Raw genomic sequence first — 25,745 nt, forward strand, 5'->3', positions numbered from 1 at the left:
CACGCAGCAGCGGCTGGCCTGGCGGGGCTGAGGTGAGGGCCGCTAGGGGCTCGGGGACCATCAGAGCTGAGGAGGAGGCCGTGCGGTGTCTGGCCTCCTCTCCTACCTCTCCGGTCCCACTCATGGGCGCGGGTGTGATGTGGTGACACGGGCTCTGCGTGGCGTGTTGGAGGGGGTGGTGCAGGAGGGGGAGGGGGAGGGGTCACAGCGATGCCCCCCCATCTGCCAAGCCTGGCTGGGGTCTGAGGTCTGGCCCCAGGAGAAGGGTAGGCCCCCCCGTGGCTGATACCCATTTTTGACCCCAGTGACCGGTGGCTATGATCCTCTCATCCGCCTGTGGAACCCCTTCTTTTCGAAAAAGCCTGTGTGGCTGATGAAGGGGCATCAGACCTCAGTGACACACATCCTTGTGAACAGCCAGAACAGCAGCATCCTCCTCAGTGTCTCCAAGGACAAGGTGCCCCCCTTGTGGAGCATGGCCCTTATGCCCCCCACAGCGTCCCCGGAAAGATGCTGGCCCAGGGCTAATGATCTACCTTGGCCAGCCATGTGGCCAGCAGTTGGCAGGAGCCTGAGGCCTGGGGAAATGGTGTGGCCTCCCTGTCCCTGGTCCCGCTCCTGGCCTAAGGCCCAGAGGGAAGTGCCCTAGGTGGAACCACCATGAGGGGGCCCTGGGTCTCCAACAGCCCCCGGTAGAGGCCTGAGCCCAGCCTTGAGCAGCCCACCAGAGCTGGGTTCCCATGTAGCCCAGCCTGGCTTTGTCCATTGTGGTTCTGGGCAGGGCCCTTCCCTTTTCTGAGCCTCAGTCTCATCCCTGGAATGGGTTGTTGCGTGGTTTGGAGGAGAGCTGGTGGCAAAGAGCAGCGTGTGCCTGGCTCAGTCTCATCCCTGGAGTGGGTCGTTGCGTGGTTTGGAGGAGAGCTGGTGGCAAAGAGCAGCATGTGCCTGGCTCACAGTCGGTGCACAGTCCCTGTGAGCCCTTCCCTCCCTCCCCCCACACACACACAGACTTGCCCCTCTCGGCCCTCCCAGTGGCCCCTTCTCAGTGCCCGAGGCTCCCCTGCTCAGGCCCCGTTGCGTTGCTCTTCTGCAGCTATTGGTTCAGGTACTGCCCCCTTTGCTGGGCTGCTCGGGCGTTTTGGCCGGTGTGGGGATGCAGGCCAGCAGCTCCAAGGCCCTCCGTCAGGGGACAAGTTGGTGTCTTCCGGGGCTCCGTAGATGGAGAGTTGGCAGGGCCCTTGGGTTACCCAGGCCACCCTCCCACCGCATCCTCACACTTCCCATTGTCTCGAATTCCCCTGGCAGCCCTGGGAGCCGGGCATCCTCCCCTCTGATGAGGGAGTTGAGGCTGGAGGGGTCGGGGGACAGGCACAGACTTGCTAAAATCTTCCCGGTCAATGCTAGGCGGAGCTGGGCTGCAGACTCGATTCTGGTCGACCCCGAGTCTGTGCCCTGTCCAGCTCCCTGCCGATGCCTCTGAGCAGTGAGGAGCATGGAGATGGGGCCTCTCTAGGGACAGTTCTTCAACTCGGGATGAACTCCAGGGGGCTACTCTGGGGACAGGCGGGCCTTTTTGGCAGTGATGTTGGTAGCCACACTGTGTCCTGCCTGGCTTTACTGGAGGGAAGCGGGAGCGGGAGCCGGGGAGGGTCTGCAGGGGTGCATGCGGGCTTGCTTGGTCTTCATCCTTGGCCACTGAGCGCAGCTGCTCAAGTAGGGGAGAGGCCCTGGGGGAAGGCTGGGGTGGAACTGTGCCTCGGTTTCCTCACCTGAGCCTAAGGCAGCGTCCCTGTCGTAGAGCTGTGATTGTGGCAGACACAGTGCAGTGGGGGTGTGTTGGAAGTGCCTGCACTGTGTACCCCTGGTCCTGCTCCCGGGAGCTCCCCGAGGCCTCAGGTGCTGGCCGCATCCCCAAGGATCCACTCTCGGCCTCTCTGCCTGTGTCCCACGCCCAGAATATCCGCGTGTGGGACATGCAGGACTACATATGCCTCCAGTCCTTCTGCGGGAAGCTTTTTGCCCTGGGAAACTGCCCCATCACCAGCGCCTACTTCCACAAGAACGACAACACCCTCATCTGCAGCACCTATTCGGTGAGTCTGCGCAGGAGGTGGGTCATGGCTGCGCACACAGGGTGGCCCCGTGGCTGGGGCCTGACGTCCCAGAGGGCGCTCGAGGGCTGGTTGCATCCTGTCCCTCCCAAGTCTACTCTTCATGACATGAGGACAAAACTCCTAGACCCTGTGGCCTGGCCCGAGGCTCCCATCTCTTGTGATTTCCTGGAAGACCGTTTGTAGGCACCCAGCCTGTCACCCTCTGTGCTGCTGCTCTCTCTGCTCTTTCCCGCCCTGTCCATGCCCTAGATTCTCCTCCTGGAAGCCCACGCTGACCCCCAGGCTGGGTTAGGTGGCCCCCTCTGAGCTCCAGTGGCCCTGTGCTTCCTTTCCATCGCGGCCTTTGTAACTGTGTCCTCTCGCGGCTACATGACTCTCTTTCCTGCCAAATCGTGAGCTCCAGGAAGCAGGGCCCAGGCCCGACCAGCCCCTCTGAAGGAGAACCTGGAGAGATGAGGTGTGGAGACCGTCTGGGTGCTGTGACCTCGCTGGTGCCCATGTGTCCCAGAGGACAGGACAGAGTGGGAGAAGCACAGGGGCAGGCTGTCCCGGGTGACGGTGGGGCCTGTGACGAGATGGGAGCTCAGGGGGCTGCCAGAAGATGGGGAGGTTCTGTCTAGAAAGGGGACGAGGGGGTCATTTGTGTTTGAGAGGAAGGGGTAGCCCCACTAAGGCCTTGTCCCCTCCGTTGGCCAGGCCACCCTGTCAGGGGACACATACGTCATCCTTGTGCCCTTGGCTGTCTGTCCCCCAGACGGCAGGTTTCTTGAGAAGGGAGGTTGTGGATTCCTTCATCTCTGCTGAGTGCTGGGCTGGCTGCCGGCATTTGTTGAATTAAATGGACCTTTGAAGTTCATTTCAAGTCATCAAACGTCAACCCCCTGCTCTTTGTCAGAAGCAGAGAGTATATTAATTAGACACTGTCCCATCTCTCGAGGAACTCAGCTGATAGAAGGAGAACAGATAATTTTAGCAGAAAATGCTGTGTGTTATGATGGAGATGTGTGCTAGGGGCTTCATGGAACACAGAGATAGGATCCTTAGCCTAGCCTGGGGCAGGGTAGTCAGGGAAGGCTTCCTGGAGGAGGGGATATCAGATTGAGGCTTTATGCTTCTCAGAAGTTATAGGAGGGAATTTGGACTTGGACTTTGGGGTTCTAGGAACACTAGGGTTTGGGAGCCCCACTCTCTGAGAGTTGGGCCTGTGGAGTAGAGGTGAGAGGTACATATCAGCAGGCATGCTGAGAGCCGTGGGGCCTTGCTGGGCCCAGGCCTGCGTGCAGTCAGGATGTCTGGGTGTCCGTTTGTTGGGAGTTTCTCCCGGGGGCCAGTCACTGAGGGCAGAGCCCTCTACCTGCCCAGCTGCTGCCCCTCTCCCCACCCCTGCAGATTGGGATCCTGAAAGGGTACTTAGAGACCCAGGGGCCTGGGAAGGCCGGGGAGAAGATCACGACCCACAGCACCCCGCTGTGCAACGTCCTCTACAGCAAGCTCTTTAAGCAGGTGAGTGGGCCCGAGCTGCCTCTTAGGCTGGCGGGAGTGCCGGTGACACGGGTGGCACCGCAGCCTCCCGCTGGGTCCAGATCCTGTCCACGGAGTGGTCAGGACAGGCGGTGGGGATTTGATGGTGGTGTGGGCGGCAGGGTGCGGACGAGAGGCAGCCCTGCAGAGGGGCCGGCCCAAGAGGATGTCGGAGCCCCACTGCTTGGTCAGCGGATCCTAATTCCTCCAGGCCTGTGTGCCCCTGGCCACTGCCTCGGGTCTGTTCTGGAGGAGCCACCTTGCTTACACGGAGGGTAAGATGGCACACTGGGTGTGACTGCTCTGCAAGGCTCTCAGGGTGGGTGCTGTTCCTGGGTGCCGTTTTCCCGGGAAGCCCTCGTTTGGCTTTGTCCACTGTGGGAAGGGAGGGAGGCCCAGGCCACAGACAGCACCCTGGTCCTGAGTAGAGATCTCTGGGTCAGGCAGGGCAGCTGAGCACATGGTTTCTCAAGTGTAGGAACAGAAAGGGCTCCTGGGCCCTCTGCCCACTCCCCTGGTGACCTCTTTTCTGGCCTGCGCTCCAGGCAGGGCAGGCTGCCTTACCCTTGGCCACACGGGGCCAGAGCTCACCTCTCTGGGCTTCCCTCCCATCCTGGCTCCGGCACCACCATCCTGCATACCTTAGGGCTCTTCAGTGTCTTCAACCAGCTTGCAAAAACATCCCTCCCCCAGCTTTCCTGGATGTTCTCAGCAGGAGGGGTCTTCTGAAACAGCCTCGCCTGCTGCTGTTGCCTTGTTCCGGTTGTGGTGGCAGTAGATGTTGCATCAAGTCCCGTGACCATCCTTTACTCTCAGCGTTTTCCTACTTAGGGGGCAGTTAGCGTTTCCCGTTTTTTGTTTTTCCTATGATTAATGATGCTTCAGTAAACGTCTTCTCCAAGTTAGAGGTTATTTTCTCTGGATAGATTCTGATAGATGCCATTTCTAAGTTAAAGGGGATTTCACTAAATTGGTGTCTTCTAAAAGAGCTGTGCCAGTTTGCTCTGCCCTGTGCTACAGAGCAGAGGAAGGCCTGTTTCAAGAGGGGCTTCTCCTGCAGCAGGGGCCCTGAATGACTGTCTTCTCAGTCTAAAGCCAGCCCGACGTGTAGAGGCCGCCCCTGGGAGTGGGGGCGCTCTCCTCGCCAGGAGCCCCAGCCGTGTGCTCCCCTGCAGGTGGTGAGTGGCTCCCTGAGTGGCATAGTGAGCGTGTGGGAGATGGTGACGGGCAGGAGGATGCTGGAGTTCTCTGTGACCGGTGACGAGGACGTGGAGCTGACTGCCATGTCCCTGGATGAGTCGGAGCGGTGCCTGCTCACAGGTTTGCAGGACGGCACCGTGAAGATGTGGAACCACAGCATCGGCGAATGCCTGCTGACCTTCCCCTCCCAGGATCAGCTGGAGGTCAGTCCGGGCGGTCAGCCGGGGCCGGGGGCGCCTCTTGAGAAGCACAGCACAGCTTCCATAACCCGGGGACATAGTATTTTTTGTGCCACCCTGAATGGCTGTGCATAGACAGCCTGGCTTTGTGCCTCCCTGAACCTTTGTGTCCTCACCTATAAAATGATGATAGGTGACAGGGCCTGTGCTTAGTACCTGTCTACAAGTGTCGGCTCCTCCTTCCTTTCTTCTTAGCCCACGGCTGAGGGCTCTGGATTGCGTTTCTAGCTGGGGTCGGGTTCAGAGGCACCCACGCTCACCCCTCCTTGGGAAATGCCTGCCAGGGTTCTAGGGATAGTCTGTGGGTGTGGCATGGAGCAAAGCCAGCAGTCCCTCTTTGGAACTTGAGCCCATTACTAACGCCTGTGACACAGCCCTTTAACCAGCTCAGAAGGAGCACTTGGCCAAGCAGCCAGGGGTTTGGTCCAGATCCTATCGCTCAGTTACTTACCTGATCCAAGTCACTTGTCTGTTTCCCAGTTATCCCCCTAAATAATGCACATGGATGCCTATGCTGTCTGCCTCCTCCAAGTCCATCAAGTGAGATGATGGGATGTGAGAGCACTCTGAGAAATAGATGGTGGCACCGCCTCTGGGGGATTCTTGTCATCATGGAGAGTCTGGACTTCTTGCTTGATACCGCTAGGAAGACGTTCAGGGCCCGGGCCGTTTTCTCTGAGGTGCCTTAGCATTCTTTCTTTCATCTTCAACAGATTAGTGGGATTGTCCATATGAACAATGTGTTCTACGTGACTGGGTGGAGTAAGAGAATCACTTGTTTCAGGTGAGTAGCAAGGTGCGTGTGGGTGGATAAGGGCAGCTGACCATTCTCTCTACTTCCAACGGGCTCCTCACTCCTGGCGTTGCTGCTGGTTGAAACTCCAGGCAGGAAATGAGTGATGGGTAATGTCCAATGCTTCATCTACTGATGGATTTCTTCATCACTTCTTGAGGCTGATATGTTGTAGACTTTGTGCTAGGTGCTGGGGTTGGGTATAAACAAGAAGGATGGAGTCTCCGTCTTCCTGGGGCTTCTAGTCAGAGGCAGAGACTAATCAAATAACTTCATTTCTATTGATAAAGTCTGCTGAGTTTCTACGGGGAGGGGACGGCAATCTGATTCCGCCTTAGGTGGTCAGAAAAGGCTCCTCTGAGGATGTCGTGGGTGGAGTGGGATCTGAAGAATGAGCAGGAGAGGTCTCAGTGAAGCAGCGAGGGCTTGGGACAGAGGAACATTCCAGGCAGGAGTACAGCATGTGCAAGGCCCCTTCCTCTCCAAAGGGCCTTTCCAGGGCCGTGGTCTCCCCTTCTTTAAACCTGAGTCCTTGCTCGAGTGTCTAAATGGGGTGAATCTGTAAGATTAGTTTCTGTAAAGCCCCAGGACAGGGCCTTTATAGGAGGCACACAGTGGGTGCTTAGTAAATGAGGTCGGTGGGGCAGGGCTTCAGCCTGCTCCGACGCCTGAGCGTCCTCCTCTGAGTCGGCTCCCAGAATCCTAAAGGCCTCGGTGTTCCCCGGGGGAGCACTAAGGCTGCTCTCTCAGCTCTCCTGCCTCTGGCATGTGTGCAGGTTCCACAAGGCCAAGCCAGTGCTCTTGTCCTACCACTGGCAGACCTTCCACAAGGAGGACGTCCTGAGCATGGCCAAGTACCAGAACCAGTTCCTCGGGACCTCCTCCTACAACGGGGACATCCTCTTCTGGAATGTCAGCATGTTCAGGCCCATCTTCAATTTCAATGCTTCTGAGAGCCCCTTGCCCTTGACGCCCAAGAGGGTATGGTCAACAGGAACACCCCTCCTCTCTCCTTTCTCTCGGCTGTGGGCCTGGGGGTAGGGAGCACCCCGGGAAGGAGAGGGGACTGGGGGGACTTGTTCTGGAGGAGATTGGGAGCTACGTAGGTAGGTGGTAGTTTCTATAATTCTCAGTTGACGGGTGAGGAAACTGAGGGACAGAGAGGTTAAGCATCTTGCCTGAGGTCACAAAACCAAGGAGTGATAGATCCAAACCCAGGCAGTCTGACTCCATGCCTGGTGTGCTTGTCTTGTTCTCTTGGGTAGATTACCCTGTCCTTAAGGTGGCTCACACCTCACCCATTGCTGTTACATGTTACCACTCCAGGCTCACTGAGCTCGCGTGGGCACCAGGAAACCCATACAGTCTCTGCATTACTGTATCTTTGCAGATCAAAGCTGGAAGGGGCCTTAAAGGCCACCTCATCCAGTAGTTTTCCAAATGTGTTGAGGGGAGAGGCTAGGAGGCTATTGCAGGGGCCTCTCCCAGAGCAGCTCAGCTTTCTATCAATCTTACACTTTGGAATTTCCCTTAAGATTAAAAACAACCTCAAAAACATTTGGAAACCACTGTCCATTTTACAGACGGGGGGACTGAGTTCCTCATGGGAACAGTCTCTTGCCTGGGGGCACTCAGGGTTATAAGCTCTGTTTCAAGGCCTTTATGGGTCCTGCATTTCAGGGAAGCCAGCCCTGGGGCCCTTGGAGAGCCATGTGGTGGCAGCGTGGGGCCAGGCACTCTGCACTTGCCTTTGGGACACTGCAGTGCCTCAGGCTGCTCACTCTGTGGCACAGGTGCGAGCAGCGGACGACTTCCTGGGCCAGATGCACTGTCCCAGCAAATCCTGCTTGCGGCTGACGTGGGCCCACAGGAGCTCAGAGCAGCCCCAGGACTCCAGTGAGAAGACTGTGGCCAATGCCAACCTGAGACGGACCCTGACGTCAGCCCCCCCGGTGATGAGACAATCCAGAGACAAGGACCCAGGCAGGCCTGTGCCCCTGCAGGTGGGAGCGAGTGCCGAACCCAGCCACCACCCTCACTCTCCAGACCCCTGAGTTTGCTGTTGTGTGTTTGTTTTCTCACTTGGAGGAGATTTTTCTGGAGCGCCTTTAGGTCCGTCAGTTCCCTTGTCTTGACACGGACAAGGCCCCTCCTGATTAGGCACAGTGTCTAGCCTGCTCTGCTGCCTCGAGCCTGGGCACAGTCCCTTCCCAGAGCACGGCTGATGCCAGACCCCAGGCTGTGCAAGCTTGGGGCCGGGACTTGGAGGGAAGACAATCCAGGGAGCCTACACCAGCGGTCAGCTCCTGGGCTGCTCTCTCAGGCCTCCAGCTCACGTTGCCCCGGTAGAGAGGAGGCGCTGGGCCTGCCTACCACCCCCAGCAAGTCTCACTGCCCTGGGGACCGGGCTCAGGGGCATGAGGCCCAGATGCAGGGGAACCACTTCCCTCCTCCTCTGAGCCCTGGTCTCTGCCCCATGGTTAACCCTTCCAGGCTGGACTGATGGTCCTGTTTTGGGGGCAGTAGGGGGAAAGAGCAGGGGAATTGCTCTCCCTACTCACAGGGGTGGTTTGGCCTCAGACCCTCAATACAGTAATCTTGGGTGGGGCTTGGGGAGCCAGTCCGATTCTTTCAGCAATTGAAGTCTGATTCCAGTTCCTGGGAGCTGAGGCTTGAATGAGAAACCCCTCCTTCCCCAAACACGCAATCCTAGTCAGGCATAGCAGCCCAGACCTGGATCCCACATGACCTGCTAGAACACGGTTCTGCTGTGAGATGCTCACACTGTACGTTACTATAAGACGCTCATACCACCTTCGAAGTATTAGGGCCGCACCACTGCATTCAGATCTTCTAGAACCTTGGGTATATACACCCCACGATCCTCACCTTTAGCCAGCTGTCTCTTGTGGGACTGAGAAGGGGGCTTCCCCAAAGGCAAACTCAGGTCTCTGCTCTGAGAGTGGAAGCTGCTGGTAACTTAAAATGAGACTTGCCAGCCTCAGAGTGGATCAGAGGATCCGTCAGATACTGGCTGTACCTTTCACAGCGTGGTGTGTCTACTCAATGGGGCTGGGGTGGCTGCTCTTTCAGCATCTGCCTCTGGTCTTTGTTCCCCCGTAGGGTAGGGGGACCCCCTCATGATGACCTTGGAGGCCCATTTTGCTTTCCAGAAACCTCTCAACACTGGCAGCCCCAAGCCGTCAAGAATGCCGCGTGGCACACAGTCACTTTTAACAGAGGCTGAAAAGAGAAAAGGGGAACTCATGAAGAAGATATCGCTGCAGTCCAATGCATCGGTGGAGAAGGTTGTCCAGGCTTAGGCAGGGTCTGGGGTGTGAGCCGGGGGGTCAACTGTTGGGATGGGGCCGGGAAATGCAGTGCTTATGAGCCTGGGGGACCTGAGGGGCCCAGCCTGGTTCTCCCCAGGGCCTGGAGAGGCATGGAGGAGAGGATGGTGCTGCTGAGGATTCTGGCTTCAGGGCTGCTCTGTCTGGGGGGTGCTCCCTGGGTATGGGGGTTCTGTCTAGGGAGGTGACCAGTGTCCCCTCCTGGTTGGGGGGCTGGACTGGGAGGTGGGAGAAGCAGCATTCCCAGAATCCCATTAAATGCCCTCTGGGGCTCTGTAGGGTGTTTGGTACAGCACATGAGTGCATCCAGTCCTCTGTTCTTCTCTCTTCCTCCTGTGCCTTTCCCCTTTCTGACCCTGGATGCCCCTCACTGTGTCACCATGGTTGAGGTGACCCCTAAGGCCCCTTCCGGCTTTAATCTGCAGAGATAGTGTAATTCAGAGACTAGGTTTCCTAAGTCCTTAACGTGAGCCCAGTGAAAATACGAATCAGAGTTATGTTAGGGTGGGCAGGAGTGCCCCCTCACCCAGCTCCAGAGACCAGGCACTCAGGAACAGGGGAGCAGTGCCCTGCAGAGCCGGGTCCTGTGGTGGGGGAGTGGAGGGCTCTGAGGGGCTGGATATTCTCTCCTCCACGTTCTGAATGTGGTTTCCTCTCTTTTATTTTGTTACATTTTTATTGTTTTGATTGGCACCTGAGCTAACATCTGTTGCCAGTCTTCTTTTTTTCTTCTCTCCAGACCCCCCTGTACATAGTTGTATATTCTAGTTGTAGGTCCTTCTAGTTGTGGCGTGTGGGACGCCGCCTCAGCATGGCTTGACGAGTGGTGCCGTCTTCATGCCCAGGATCCGAACTGGTGAAACCCTGGCCCTCTGAAGCAGAGTGTGCGAACTTAACCACTCAGCCACAGGGCCGGCCCCTCCTCTCTTTTAAAAATGCCTTTAACTAATGTTCCTCAGCATAAACAGGAAGGTTGGCAATGAATGTCAGCTCAGGGCCAATCTTCCTCACCAAAGAAAAAAACCCTTTAAAAAAGCTTTAAAAAGTAATAATGCTGATTGGTAAAAAAAGAAAGACAGAAGGAAAGAAAAGAAAAACTACTTTGTGTGCAAAGTAAAAACTAAAGGTCCCCTGTGTCTCCCCACAGTCCATGCCATCCCCACAGTAGTCACAGTCACTGCTAACGGATTGGTTTAGCTTGTGTCCTTTTTATTTTTAGACCAGTGACATAAAATTATAGCTAAATTATAGCTGTCCTGCTTTTTCGTTGTTTAATTGTGTATCCTGGATATATTTTCACACCAGCAATTTTTATTCAGCTTATTCTTTTGTTATCTCATTCTTTTTAATAGTTGCACCATGCCCCATCGTTTGGAGGCATCATAAACTGTTAAGCCAGTCTTCCACTGATAGGCAGGTTAGTTCTAGTTTTTAACTTTACATGCTGCATTGCACTGGACATCCCTGTGCATACATTTCTGTGCACTTGTGTGAGTATCAAAAGGATGGATTCCTGGAAGCAGAATTGCCCAGAAGACCCCGTCTCTTTCAACCTGTGAATCCGATCGGGGACTTACAGCCCACCTTTGGGTTGGTGACCTCGTCCTGTCAGGGCACAGTTATTCATTGAGCGTCTCCATGTGCCGGGCACTGTCTGAAGTGGGCTTACTTCTGATGCTGACCCTTGCCCCTGGCTCCTAAGAGCTCTGTCTTCACCCCCACTGCTCCTTGACCTGCAAAGTCTCTTCCCTCTGAGGAGCTGGGGGGCAGATAGAGTGACACTTCTCAGGATGGTGCCCTGGAGAGGGTCCAGAGCTCTTGGGTCACCCTTGGTCCCGGCCTTTCCTTAGTGGACGAGGGGTGGGAGTGGGCTGGGGCAAGGACACCTGGGAGAGTGTCTCGTCTGTCTGGTCTTCCTTCTCACCATTTCTGTCTGGCCTCCGAAGACTGTGGGGTATGGCAGAAAGGGCACTGGGAAGGAGGCAAGGACATGGATCCAGGCACAGCTGTGTCCCTTACACTCTAGATGAGGCCCCGTCCTGGGCCCTCTCCCTAGTGGTGAGGACCAAAGAGGTGGGAAGTGGCAAATTGCTCTGAAAGGTATGAAGCCCAGCCCGGGTGTAGCCTCAGCTGCTTCTGAAGGGGCCTTTAGTCCCTCTGTGGTTGAGAACCATCGGGACCACTGGACTGAGGGAGGCTGGAATGCCCAACCTCAGTCCAGCAGCTCTTTGCAAAATGAGCAGAGGGATACGTTTGAGGTTTCAGGGACCAGGTGCAGAGTGCAAAAGGAATAGTGTCGGTTACCTGCCTCCCAGCCACACGGGTCCCGCTCTGTCCTGCCTAGGGCCCAGCGTCCTGACTGTGCACACTCCTGACACTGGCCACACAGCCCCAATTGTGTGCTCCCTTTGGGGCCTACGGCCCTCTCTGAGGCTGCCACCATCCTTTCACCTCACTCCCGCCAGCTCTAGCTGTCCCAGGGCGGTGCAGGAAGGCTTGGGGAGGAAGCCTCAGCTTTCTGCAGTTCAGAAATAGGAGCTCTTTGTGGCATATCGTTTTGGTGAATCCTGTGCAGCTATGAGGAACCCCATTTTAGGGGAAAACTTAATGATCTGGAGTATGCGTATTACAAATTTTTTAAAAAATTTGAATTCATAATAGTTTACATCATTGAGAAATTTCAGTTGTACGTTATTTCTTGTCTGTCACCACATAAGTGCTCCCCTTCACCCCCTGTGCCCACCCCCCACCCCCCTTCCCCTGGTAACCACTGAACTGGTTTCTTAGTCCCTGTGCTTCTTTATATTCCACATATGAGTAACATTATCTGGTGTTTGTCTTTCTCAGTCTGGCTTATTTCTCTTTGCATAATTCTCTCCAGGTCCTTCCATGTTGTTACAGATGGGGTGATTTGTCTTTTTTTCTGGCTGAGTAGCACTCCATTGTGTATATATGCCACATCTTCTTTATCCAATCATCGGTCGATGGGCACTTGGATAGTTGCCATGTCTTGGCTATTGTGAATAGTGCTGCAATCAACATAGGGGTGCGTATGTTACTTTGGATTGTTGATTTCAAGTTGTTTGGGTTGCTTATTACAAAACTTTAAAAATTTCCTTAAAGTATAGTAGTGACTACTACAAAGTATCAAATGTGCGTCTTTGAGATTTATTTTTAAATGCCTATATACTATATATACACACAGGTATGGTTTTGGTTTTCAAACAAAACTGGGAGCATTTGAGACTGTAGTTGAGCTGTTTGCTTTTTTTTGACTTAGCCATGTACAGTAGACGACTTCTCCTCTCAGTGCCTGCATGTCTATCTACTTCATTCTTTTTAATAGCTTCGTACGGGGTGCCGATCTAGGTTTTTTGGAGCCTGAAATTTGTACAATTTGGGAGTCAATCTTTAAGAAAAATAACACAAAATTATGCACAAAAAATTAGTACAAAAGTGAAAATTTGTTTAGAATAAGAAAACAAATGACAACAAATTCTGAAGCCTTCAGAGCTGACAATTAGAGCAGTCACCAAATGTTGCTGGTTTTCCCAGGACCTTAGAAGGGGCTTGAACTTGACCTTCGCCTTGAACTTCATGAACTTCACTAGTAAATCTGCCCCTGGCTGCAGTGTGTTTTTTTGGATTTGCCATAATTTACTTAATGAATGCCTAATTGACAGACTTTTAAGTTGTTCCTAGTTTCTCACTATTACGAACAATGGTGCAATTTGAGATCCTTATGGATCTGTCTGTGCAGTTATGCCAGATTTCCCAGAAGTGGGACTAGTGGGTCAGCAAGTGTGCACAGTTCATGCTGTGATCAGTCGTTGGGGTGCAGAATTGGCCACCTCAAGATATGTCTCTTTGGCATGAGGATTATTTTGGGTTGGTTACTTTTTTTTTTACTTTTTATTGCGATTATGATAGTTTACAACCTTGTGAAGTTTCAGTTGTACATTATTATTTGCCAGTCATATTGTAGGTGCACCACTTCACCCTTTGTGCCCACTCCCTACCTCCCTTTACCCTGGTAACCACTAATCTGTTCTCTTTGTCCACATGTTTAACTTCCACATATGAGTGGAGTCATACAGAGGTTGTCTTTCTCTGTCTGGCTTATTTCACTTAACATAATTGGATTGGTTACTTTTAAGAAAGTGCAGATAGGGGAGAAGCTCTGAAAACCAAGTAGAAGTTACCTTTTGTAAGAAACATTTACATTTGTAAGGGAAGTCTCCATCTGTAAGATCTCTTCCTCTCTGTACCAGGAAGAGGGGGACGACCTTATCTCTAGAAACTCTTATCAATGTGGAAGGCAAGGACTTAAATCTGCATAATAACCTTACACTTGCTTACTGTACTTTTTCTGGTAATCTCCCGTAACTGACTACCCCCACCCCAACATCCTCCTTTGTCTTTAGCTGAGGATGATGTTTAAGGTGTTGACCTTGGCCATTTTTCTTGGGTTTACTTCCATGTATACATATTATCAAACTTTGTTTGATTTTCTCCTGTTATTCTGGCTCATGTCAATTTAATTCGTAGACCAGCCAGAAGGACCTAGAAGGTAAAGGATTGTCTTCCTTGCGTACACATCAGGCCAGTTTGCTCTCCAGGGAGACTGTGATGGTCTCCATTCCCTTCAACAGCGTGTGCCTCTGCCTTTGTCCTCACACAGAGCCAGAGCTGGACAGCAGCCTTTTCTTAATTTCTGTCACTCTGGTAGGTGGAAAATAGCATTGTTTTTTGATATTTCTTTGACTATTTGTGATGTTGAGCTTTTTTTTTATATTTGTTAGACGTCTGTATTTCTTCAGTGAATTTAAATGTCTGTTCATATGCTTTGTCCATTCTTTTTTGTATTAATTTCTTGGAGCTCTTTATATGCTCTGGAAATGAATCCTTGGCTTGTTGTATTTTTCAAATATTTACACTTCATCTGCCTTTGTGGTATCACACTGAAGTTTTAATTTTTATCTAGCCATCTTTGTTATTTTCCTTTCTGACAATAGAGAAAGGCATTGTTTATCTCAAGATCACAGGAAAATTTGTTATATTTTCTTCTAGACATTTATGATTTTATATGTTTTTAGTTAGTTTTTTGTCCCATCTAAGTAATTTTATGTAAGGTGTGATGTATGAATCTAATTTTCTTTTTCTAAATTGGTAGCCAGTTGTTCAAATACCACTTATTGAACAGTTTACTTTTTCTCCACTGGCTTAGGATTCCATCATTCATACATATTATAGCAGTTAAAGTGGGGAAATTTCCCTTTCTTCTCTTCTTGTGTTCTTATGGCTGGACTAATAGTAAAATTGATGCAAGACCAGATTAACAGGAGAAAAACCCAGTTTAATGTGTACATATTGGAGATCACAGAGAAATCCTGCTCAGAGAGTGAACAAAGCAGGCAGTGTATATATATCTTCTACACAAAGAAACAAAAATTTGTGAGGAATTGACAGGACAAAGACACTTAGATTTGAGGTACGTAAATAGTGAAGAATTTAAGCAGAATTTAGGCTTGAGGTCGTTAATTAGCAAGGTCTGTTTATGCCGGCTCCTCTGTCCTGAATCCCTGGCTCTGGGGATCAGGATGCAGGGAGAGCGCCTCTCACAGAGGAGATTGATTTCCTGCCTTCAGGGGAACAGAGACAGCTGGGTCAGACTGCCCTTTTTGTTTTTCAAGTAACTTTAATTCAAAATAATCAGTATGCTATTGTAGGATATTTTGGGGTGGCCTATCCTGGGCCCCAGCATAGTCTTCTGTAACCTATTCTGGATCCTCTCTATTGTTCCATTGGTATATTTGTCTATTCATGCATGTATATTTCATAATTTTAAAAGATCTGGTAAAAGTCTTTGTAGACAATGCAATCAGAAAAAAGCTGGAAGGAAATGCATTAAAATCTTAATGGTGATTCTTTCTGGGATTCAGTGGGTAATTTTAATTTCTTTTCATCTGTCTGTGCTGTCCACGTTTTGTATGGTGCACAAGTACACTTGCATGAAGTGAGGAAATGCTTGCCCTTCGTTGTTGCTTTAAGGACTCCTGGTTTTGTGACCTTGGCACCTGGGCCAATGGGAAGCAGTTTGAGCGTTTTGTTTTAGATCTCTATGACAGTTAGGAAATAGGGTTTTTGTTGTTGGTGGTAGTGACTTGTTTTGGGGACACATAAGCCACCATACTATAATTTCTGACTCAGGAGAGGTGGGGAGGCCTCTCACTTCACCCCCCATGACCAGACTCTCTGCCGCATGCAGGGTGGGTACCAGGTAAGCGCTCTCTTCTCATGCTCGTCTTGCAGTCACTTCCCACAGTGGCCCCCAAGTGGACCACAGGGGTGACATGTAAGGTGACAGTGAGCAGAGGGGGGAATTAGCAAAGGGCATGGTCAAATCAAGACTTGAAGAAGAATTTGGATAAAATGCTTTCTTGACAATTGGCTGGAAAATATGAGCATATCACCTAGAAATGTATGAAGAGGAATGAGTTCGTTCTCCAAATCACTTTGAGTTGAGTTACAGGACTTGGAAAATCTTGTGTGAGCCCAGGACAAATCAAACTTGTGTGTCTTCATTTAATAACCATTCATTGGTCATGTGCCATGTGTCAGGCACCATTGCAATTGCTGAGGATAAAGTACTAAACAAAAAAGGACACAGTTCCCTAGCCTCAGGGAGCTCATAGTCCAGCAAAATGCTCCTGTCACTAGCCAGGTAGGAAAGGTGGTGTCCCATTACCATTCTCACTGGGCATCCAGGAAGTTGGGGGACCAGTTGGATCTGGTGATTGGCCGGGGCCCCTCAGCACCGTGGACAGCGGTTAGGGTGAGCCCAGCAGGCAGCACTGCTGAGCAGGCTCACATCTTTTGTACAGATAATCTTCCTGCAGACCAGGCCTCGCCTGCCACACACAGCCGCCCTGCTGAGCAGCTGCGCGGATGGTTGCATCTATGCCTGGTCCATCCATGGGAATGGTGGCCTGCTGGGGAAGTTCCCTGTGGACTTGGAAGACAAGTGGGACGTGGTTGTGGGCGCCATGGCCACTGATGAAAATGACTGCATCCTTGTCACAGGGGATAATAAAGGACACATCAAGGTGAGGAAGAATTGGCATTAAGATTGAGGAGCTGGCGTCAGCCAAGTTCTGGCCACCTCTTTGCCACATGTGGCCCTAGCCTAGTCCCTACTCCTTCTGGCTACTGGTTTCATTTGTAAAACAGTAGAGGGTAGGGTGGGTTACCTTGGAAGCCCTCTCCTGCTCTGATGTGCCCAGTGAAATGAGGGAGGGCATGATTCAAAAGGGCCTCCAAGAAGCCTTCCCCAGTGGGTCCTGTGCTCCATCATTCTCTTCCTACAACTCCTTCACCCTCCAACCATGCATCTGATCTGTGATCAGCTGTCTCTGGAACTGATTTCATGCATTGTGAGACATGAGGCAAGAGTATCTTGTCCTTGGGCCAGTCACACCCTTTCTGCCTGCTAGCTGAGATCCCGTGGGCCCCTTCTGGCTCTGAATGTCTGGGTATCTGAGAGGTGTGAGTAAGAACTGCCCCCTAAAGTGAGGAGAAATGGTGTGGGGGAGGGCCCACAGAGTGAGCTGGTGTTGGGGTCACCGCTACAGTAACCCACACTTTGTGCCTAGATCTGGGACATCAAGGATTACTGCACACCCACTGACAAGCGGTCATCCCAACACAGTGGAGTAAACAAGTTCCAGTTCTTAATTCCTAAACGGATCCGGACCAGCCTCCCATACTACGTCCCCTTGAAGGAGAAGGAGGTAGGAAGATGATTTGGATGGTTGCTCAGAAAAGTGCCTTTGAGCCCCATTAATGAGCCAGGACCACAGTTCTCTCACTGAGGCTCTGAGTCTCATGTTTCCTGTTCAGGGTTGTCTGGTTGATGCAGAGAAGTTTCTGTTAACCAGAAGTCACCCTTAACCAGTAAAACACAAGTGTGCACACATTAAATACAACCACATGCATATGTAAACACACACACGCACACACCCATTCCTTGTGCTTTGATCTTTGCAATGAGGGCCCTGGAGTCACGAATTCTTTCTAAAAATAATGAAAATACTTATGTATTTCCTTGAGTAGGTAATTCATATACATAGTTCAAAAATCACTTGATATTTTCCTGATGACTGCTGAAGTTGAGCACCTTTCATTAGTTATCAGGAAAATGCAAATTAAAGCCGCAATGTGATGCCACTACATGCCCACTAGAATGGCTAAAACTAAAAGACAGGCAATACCAAATGCTGACAACGATATAGATCAGCTGGAATTTCCCTTGCTGGTAGGAATGTAAGTTGGTGTGACTGCTTTGGGAAACTGTTTGGCAGTAGCTTCTAAAGCTGAATGTATGCCTACTCTGCGGCCCAGCGATCCCACTCCTACGCTCATACCCTAGAGAAATCTGTTCTCTAAGAAACGTGAATAGGAATGTTGACAGGATTATGATGTGTGATAACTCCACATTTGAAACAACTCCAATGCCCATCAACGTAGATAGAAAAATAGATTGTAGTATACACACTATGTAGAATAACATCCAGCATTGGAAGTGAATGATCTCACAACCATTTGCTACAAAATGAGAAATTCTTCAAACAATTTAAGTAAAAGAAGTCAAACACAAGAGAGTATATCTTGTATGTTTTATAGTTCCATTTATGTCAAGTACAAAAACAGGCAAAACAAAGCTATCCTATCAGAAGTGATTATCTTCGTTGGGGGTTGGAGTGGCTGGAAGGAGTGAGGTTCTAGGGGCCGGACAGCTCTCTGTTTCCTTACCCAGGTCTGATCATACCATCACATTCTGTTTGTAAAAAATTCATTCAGTGGTGCATTTATGATGTGTACATTGTCCTGTATGTGTGTTATACATCAGTGAAAGTTAAAAAATGAGGCGGTGTGCAAAGGCTCATGATGAGGAGTCGTCTTAGTCCCACTGCTGTCCTCCCCCAAAACCAGTCCTTGTTCCCGGAATTAACCACTTCTGTTGATTTTTGTTTATTTTCCTGGTGTTTACTTGTGCAAACACAAATGTGTAAAGTTATTTCCCTCTTTTTTTTACATGAAGGTAGCATGTCATACACACAGTACTCACTTTGCTTTTTTATTTTATTTTTTTTAAAGATTGGCATCTGAGCTAACAACTGTTGCCAATCTTCTTTTTTGTTTTTTCCTTCTTTTCCCCAAAGCCCCCCAGCACATAGTTGTATATTCTAGTTGTGGGTCCTTCTAGTTGTGGCATGTGGGATGCCACCTCAGCATGGCCTGATGAGTGGTGCCATGTCTGCGCCCAGGATCCGAACCAGTGAAACCCTGGGCCGTGAAGTGGAGCATGTGAACTTAACCACTTGGCCATGGGGCTTGCCCTTACCTTGCTTTTTTTTGCTTTCTTTCTTTCTTTTTTTTGAGGAAGATTAGCCCTGAGCTAACTACTGCCAATCCTCCCCTTTTTGCTGAGGAAGACCAGCCCTGAGCTAACATCCGTGCCCAGCTTCCTCTACTTTTTATATGTGGGACGCCTGCCACAGCATGGCTTGACAAGCAGTGTGTAGGTCCGTACCCAGGATCCAAATCGCCGAAACCTGGGCTGCCGAAGCGGAACGTCCGCTCTTAACTGCTGCGCTACTGGGCCGGCCCCTCACCTTGCTTTTTTAACTCTATAATATATCTTGGCGATTTTTGCATATCAGTACATTATTTTTTTATGGCTGTGTAGTACACCATAGGATATATTATTGATATAATTCCCTTTTAAGGGAAATTGAGATTGTTTTCAGTCTTTTGTTCTTAGATAAAAGTGAATAGTGAATATATTATTTTACATATGTGACAAAAATGTCTGTAGGATAAATTCCTGGAAGTGGGATTGCTAGGTCAAAGAGTTGTATGCATTTTCAATTTTGATAGCCATCTTGCAGTCTTAGGTGCCTCTTGACTCCCTGCACAAATATATTATGTCTAGCCTAGTTTCAATAAGAAGAGAATTTCACTGCATTCAGATCTGTTGGGAATTGGTTACCCATGGATTCAGTATATGAGGAATCTACAATGTTAATATAAGCATTATAATAACAACAATAATGTGTCATTTATTTACTATGTTTTAGTGATTGTGATAAGTGCTTTTATGTATCTTCTCATTGAATCCCCATAATGACTCTGTGAGGGAGATACTATTTTTCAGATGAGGAAGATAAAACTGAAGAGCTGGAGGGACATGTCTAAGCTCACACAGCGGCCAGTTTGGACCTGAGAGTAAACCCAAGACTGTCTGACTCCGGAGTCTGTGTTCCTGACCATCTGCTCTTAGTTTTATACGGATATACTTTAAACAAATTGGGATTATATTGTATGTAACTAGAATTTCCTATAGCATCAAATATTTTTTGAAAATCAAGCTTTCTAATGATTAAGTAATATTTCACTTTATAGACCTACAATCATTTATTTAACTTGTTACCTATTGTTGGATAATAGGATGGTTTCTAACTTTTCATTGTCAAAAAATGACAGAAAATGGACAAATTCTTAGGAAGATACAAACTACCAAAATGGGCTCAAGAAGAAATAGAAAATCTGAAGAAATAGAAAATCTGAATATAGCAAGTAAAAAGATTGAATTAGTGATAAAACATCTCACAAAGAAAGTCCAGATATAGATGGATTCACTGGTGAATTCTAACAAATACTTAGAGAAGAATTAATGCGACTTCTTAAAAAATTCTTCCAAAAGAACTTTCTGTGAGGCTAGAATTACTTTGATACCAAAATCAAAAACATCACAAGAAAATAAAACTACAGACCAATATATCTTATGGATAGAGATGCAAATATCCTCAACAAAATACTAGCAAATTGAATCCAGCAACATATGAAAAGGATTAAACACCATGACCAAGTGAGACCTATCCTAGGAATGCAAAGTTGGTTTAATGTCCAAAATCAATATGGCAATGTTATGCCATATTAATTGAATGAGAAACACAAGACACATAATCGTCTCAACAGATGCAGAAAAAGCATTTGACAAACTCCAACACCCTTTCCTGATAAAAGCACTCAGTTAACAAGGAATAAAAGGAAACTTCTTCAACCTGATAAAACGTATCTATGAAAAACTCACAGCTAATATCATACTTAATGGTGAAAGATTAAATTCTTTCCTCCTAAGATCAGGACCAGGATGAGGATGTCTGCTCTTTCCTCTTCTTCCGGCGTTTTACTGGAAGAGCAGTTAGGCAAGAAAATGAAATAAAAGACATCTGGATTGGAAAGGAAGAAGTAAAACCTTTTTATTTTCAGACGACATAAATCTTATACATAGAAAATCCTAAAGAATCCACTAAAATCTATAAGAACTAACAAATTAGTTAAACACGGTTGCATGAACAAGATCAATATACAAAAAATCAGTGTATTTCTGTACATTAGCAGTGAACAATCTTAAAATGAAATTAAGGAAACAGTTTCAGTTGCGATAGTATTAAAATAGAATAAAACATTTAGGAGTGAATTTACAAAAGTAATGAAAAACTTGTACTTTGAAAATTACAAAACATTGTTGAAAGAAATGAAAGAACACCTAAATAAATTGGAAAAAATCCTATGTTCATAGATTAGAAGATCTAACCTAATATGGCAGTATTTCCCAAATTGATTCAATATAATCTATATCAAAATCCCAGCAGCCTTTCTTGAAGAAATCGACAAGCTGATCCTAAAATTCATATGAAAATACAAAGTACCTAGAATAGTCCAAAAAATCTTGGAAAAGATGAACAGAGTTGGAGGACTCACATTTCCCAATTTCAAAACTTACTGCAAAGCTACAGTAAAGATAGTGTGGTACTAACGTTAGGACAGACATATAGGTCAATGAAATAGAATTAATAGTCGAAAAATAAACCCTAACATTTCTCATCAATTGATTTTCAACAAGGGTGCCAAGACAATCAAATGGAGGAGAGAATAGCCTTTTTAAACAGATGGTGCTGGGAAAACTGGATATCCACATCAAAAGAACAAAGTCACAACATACACAAAAACGTACCTCACAACAGACACAAAAATGAACTTCAAGTGGATCATGGACCATAGGCGCTAAAGTTATAAAACTCTTAGAAGAGGACAAGAGAGAAATCTTTACAACCTTGAGTTAGGCAGTATTTCTTAGATATGGCAGCAAAAAACACAACAAAAGAAAAAATAGATAAATTGAACTTCATCAAAATTTAAAACTTTTGGCCTGAAAGGACACCATCTAGAAAGTGAAAAGGCAACCTGTAGAGTGGGAGAAAATATTTGCAAATCATATATCTGATAAGAGACTAGTATCTAGAATATAGGAAGAACTCACACAACTCAACAATAAAAGAGACAACCCAATTGAAAAATGGCCAAAGGATCTAAACATTTCTTCAAAGAAGACATCCAAATAACCAATAAGCACATGAAAAGATGCTGAACATCATTAGCCATCAGGGCAATACCTATCAAAGCCACAATGAGATCCCACTTCGTGCTCATTAGGATGGCTACAGATAATAAGTGTTGGCTAAGATATGGGCAGATTGGAACTCTCATCCATTGCTGGTGAGAATGTAACGTGGAACAACCGCTTTGGAAAACAGTTTGGCAGTTCCTCAAAAAGTTAAACATAGAGTCAGCCTATGACCCGGCAGTGCCACTCCTAAGTGTATACCCAAGAGAAGTGAAAACATATGTCTATACGATATCTTGTACACGTGTTTATAGCAGCATTAGTCATGATAGCCAAACTTGAAAACAACCCAAATGTTCATAACTGATGAAAGGATAAATTGTGGGCTATCACTACATTGGAATGTTACTGAATAATAAGAAGGAGTGAAGTACTGATACAGGCCACAGCCTGAGAAGCCTTGAAGACGGTGTGCTCCGTGAGAGAAGCCGGTCACGAAAGACCACATCTTGTATGATTTCATTTATACAGACTGTCCAGAATTAGGCAAATCTATGGAGACAGAAGTAGATTATGGGGTTCCCAGAGCTGGGGGTGGAATGAGGAGTGACCGTGAGTGGGTACAGGCTTTCTTTTTGGGGTGAGGAAATGGTCTAAAATTGATTGTGATGGTGGTTGCAAACTGTGTGTGTACGAAAAACCACTGAGGTGAGCACTTTGGGTAAATTGTGTGTGAGTTATATTTCAGTAAAGCTGGGTTTAAAAGCTGTAAAAATGATGGAGCAAATAGGCTTTTTCACGAGTCTTTTGTTTGTAGTTGTTTATCTGCAAACAGTTTGTCCCGAGGAAATAGTATGTAAAAGAACGTAAATCTTTCTCAGGACGTTAATGCGTGCTGCCACACCACGCTTCCGAACATTGAGAGTTTTGTATTTTATTAGCCTGTCTTGCTTCGTCCTTGACGACATGAGGTATTTGTTATCAGCGGTATCATCTGAAGGAGGGTCCCCTGGGTCCATCAGAGTGCCTTGCTTATTGAAGGCATTCAATAAGTGTTTATTGCCCATTTTTCTATTGTGGTAACCATCTTTTGTAAATGATGTATAATCATTTAAAAATATATTAAAAGATATTAACTCATTGTCATAGGCACTGCAAATATTTCCCCCCAGTTTGTCATTTGCCTTTTAATTTCATTTATGATGATTTAAAAATTATAATATTTTTTTGTGGTCAATTTTTCCTCCCATTGTGATATTTCTCATTGCCTATCACTTTCTTAATTCAGAGATAAGTAGTCACTCACACTTTTCTTCAGATTTTTCTTCATTTTTCTTTTTTGCTGAGGAAGACTGGTGCTGCGCTAACATCTGTGCCAGTCTTCCTCTATTTTGTATGTGGGATGCCTCCACAGCGTGGCGTGATGAGTCGTGTGTAGGTCTGTGCCTGGGATCTGAACCAGTGAACGCTGAGCCACCAAACTGGGGCATGAGAACTTGACCACTACGCCACTGGGCTGGCCCCTCTTTGAGATGTTTTATGGTTTCATTAAAAAGAATTCTTTGACCGTCGGAGTGTTTCTTTACTTGTAAGACATGTGACAATGATGTGAGTTTCTCTAAATGCTTCCTCAGGCATTCCAGCACTGTTTGTCCAGTCCGCTCCGTCACCGCAAGTCTTCCTGCCCCTCTTATCTTACACCAAAGTTTTCTGTGTATATTTGGGTGGTTTCTGAGCTCCCTATTGTCTTCCATTGTTCTGTTTAAAGTTTTATTATTGTGACTTAACAAGCTTGAATATGGTAAAATATGTTCCTCTTCAATTATCTTGTTTTATTTAAAAATGGTCTTGGATATTGTCACTCAGTTTCCAGTTTAGTAGAGTTTGTTCCTTCATAGTATAACGTGATACATCACCCCCTTACTCACCCTGTTCTCCTCCCAGTGCCCAGCTGAGTATCTTTAGAGGAAGACCTGGGTTCTTGTCCTAGCCCCATCACTTTCTAGCTAGGTGGCTTTGGGCTGTTACTGCACGTCCCTGTCTCTCCTCTGTGAAATGATGAGACTCGTGTTGTGATGTTCCACTGGAAGAATCCGTATGGAGGTACTTGGTAAACAATATAGCAGTATGCAAAGGCTTTTATGATTTTACCAAAGGAGCCAGTGGGGGCCAGAGGAGTGCTGGGACGCACCTGAGGTCACCAGAAAGTTAACATGGGAATGGTCCCAGAGCTAGAACCCTGGCCCGTGTCCAGGGGCCCTTCCAGTGGACTCTGCTGCCTCCAGTCCTCGGTGCCCTCTGATGAGCCTGTGTGATGGCTTTGGTATAAGTAGTTCTCCTGTACTGTCCCTTCTAGGTCGTGGCTGGCCAGACCATTTCCCTAGTCCCCCCCAAGCTTCTGATTACCTGGAAGGGCCATTTGGGTAGTGTGGCAGACATCCTGTATGTGGACAGCTTCCAACTGGTTATCAGCGCTGGGCAGGACCGGGACGTCAAGGCTTGGAAACTCACCGGTGATGCCATTGGTATGAGTCCTGCTGAAGCTCAGCCATGCCCCATGGCCCTTCCTGTCCCTGTTCCTGTTTGAACATAAGTTGACATAAACCTTATATCCTGTGGGGTGGGGGGTTTAGGCCACAGCAGTTGTCTTTGCTCAAATAGTCTTACAGGGTGTGAGTCTATCCGGTTGTCCATTTAGCGGTCTGTCCATTCATCCATCAAGTCTCCATCCACTCATTCACCCAACATCATTTGCCTTCATATATTTTTGCAAATCGTATATCTGATAAGGTATATTCCTTTCTCTTTTAAAAAATGTTGCATTAAAACATACATTAAAAAAAGTACACAAACCAAAAGGGTTCAGCTTGGTGAATTTTCAGAAAGTAAACGTATACCCATTGAGCCACCATCATATTAAGAAGCAGAACATTACCAGCACTCGGGGCTCCCTATCCCCCCACCCCAACCATCACTACCCACTCCTCTCCAAAAGTAACCACTATCCTGATTTCTAAATCCTCAGAGTAGGTGTGTCTGGTTTTGAATTTTTTATAGATGGAAATATGCCTAGGTTCTCCTTTGTACCTGGCTTCTTTCTCTCAAACACCATCATGTTCGTGCAGTTCAGCCGTTTGTTGATGTGGTTGTTCATTCATTCTCATTGCTGAACATCATTCTGTTGTTGAGATACCATAATTTATTTATCTATGGTACTGTTGGTGGGCATTGGGGTTGTTTCTGGCTATTTTGGGCTATTAAAAATAACAGTGCTATGAACATTCTTATACATGTTTTTTGGTGAACAAATGTATGCATTTCTGTTGGAAATCTAAGAACAGAATTGCTGCCCCACGGCGTATATATGTCCAGTCTCAGCAGATACTCCTAGACGGTCTTTCAAGGTGGTTACCAATTTGCACTCTTTCACTAGCAGTGGACAGCAGCTCTTACTGTCCCATAATTCTTCCAGCACTTGGTATTGTCAGTGCTTTAAATTTTAGCCATTTTGATGGATACGTAGTGGCCTCTCATTGTGGTTTCAATTTGAGTTTCCCTGAGGAGCAGTGCTGTTGAGCATCTGTTTGTTGTTACAAATGGGACGATTTTGTTCTTTTTTATGGCTAAGTAGTATTCCATTGTGTATGTATATAGATAGATAGATAGATAGATAGATAGATACCACATCTTCTTTATCCAATCATCAGTTGATGGGCGCTTAGGTTGCTTCCACGTCTTGGCTATTGTAAATAATGCTGCAATGAACATTGGGGTGCATGGGACTTTTGGAATTGCTGATTTCAAGCTCTTTGGATAGATACCCAGTAGTGGGATAGCTGGATCGTATGGTAGCTCTATTTTTAAATTTTTGAGGAATCTCCATACTGTTTTCCATAGTGGCTGCACCAGTTTGCCTTCCCACCAACAGTGTATGAGGGTTCCTTTTTCTCCACAACCTCTCCAACGTTTGTTACTATTTGTTTTGGTTATTTTTGTCATTCTAATGGGTATAAGGTGATCTCTTAGTGTAGTTTTGATTTGCATTTCCCTGATGGT

The 25,745-nt window shown here is 47.8% G+C and overlaps 1 protein-coding gene across 4 annotated transcripts in view; it reads left to right on the forward strand.

The window, feature by feature from the left end:
• Positions 1-25,745, forward strand: part of EFCAB8 (EF-hand calcium binding domain 8) — a 66,653-nt gene that overhangs the window by 29,356 nt on the left and 11,552 nt on the right. For 3 of the 4 annotated variants that reach the window (XM_014735101.3, XM_070248046.1, XM_070248047.1), the window contains 11 exons: positions 306-457; positions 1,956-2,093; positions 3,504-3,617; positions 4,811-5,038; positions 5,788-5,858; positions 6,644-6,848; positions 7,661-7,870; positions 9,041-9,175; positions 16,102-16,323; positions 16,870-17,007; positions 24,046-24,214. In XM_014735101.3, the coding sequence (XP_014590587.3) occupies positions 306-457; positions 1,956-2,093; positions 3,504-3,617; positions 4,811-5,038; positions 5,788-5,858; positions 6,644-6,848; positions 7,661-7,870; positions 9,041-9,175; positions 16,102-16,323; positions 16,870-17,007; positions 24,046-24,214 (1,782 nt within the window). The remainder of the gene's footprint in view (positions 1-305; positions 458-1,955; positions 2,094-3,503; positions 3,618-4,810; positions 5,039-5,787; positions 5,859-6,643; positions 6,849-7,660; positions 7,871-9,040; positions 9,176-16,101; positions 16,324-16,869; positions 17,008-24,045; positions 24,215-25,745) is intronic. The other variant, XM_070248045.1, reaches the window with a different exon arrangement.

Source organism: Equus caballus, chromosome 22, assembly GCF_041296265.1.
Source record: "Equus caballus isolate H_3958 breed thoroughbred chromosome 22, TB-T2T, whole genome shotgun sequence".
Taxonomy (NCBI): Eukaryota; Metazoa; Chordata; class Mammalia; order Perissodactyla; family Equidae; genus Equus; species Equus caballus.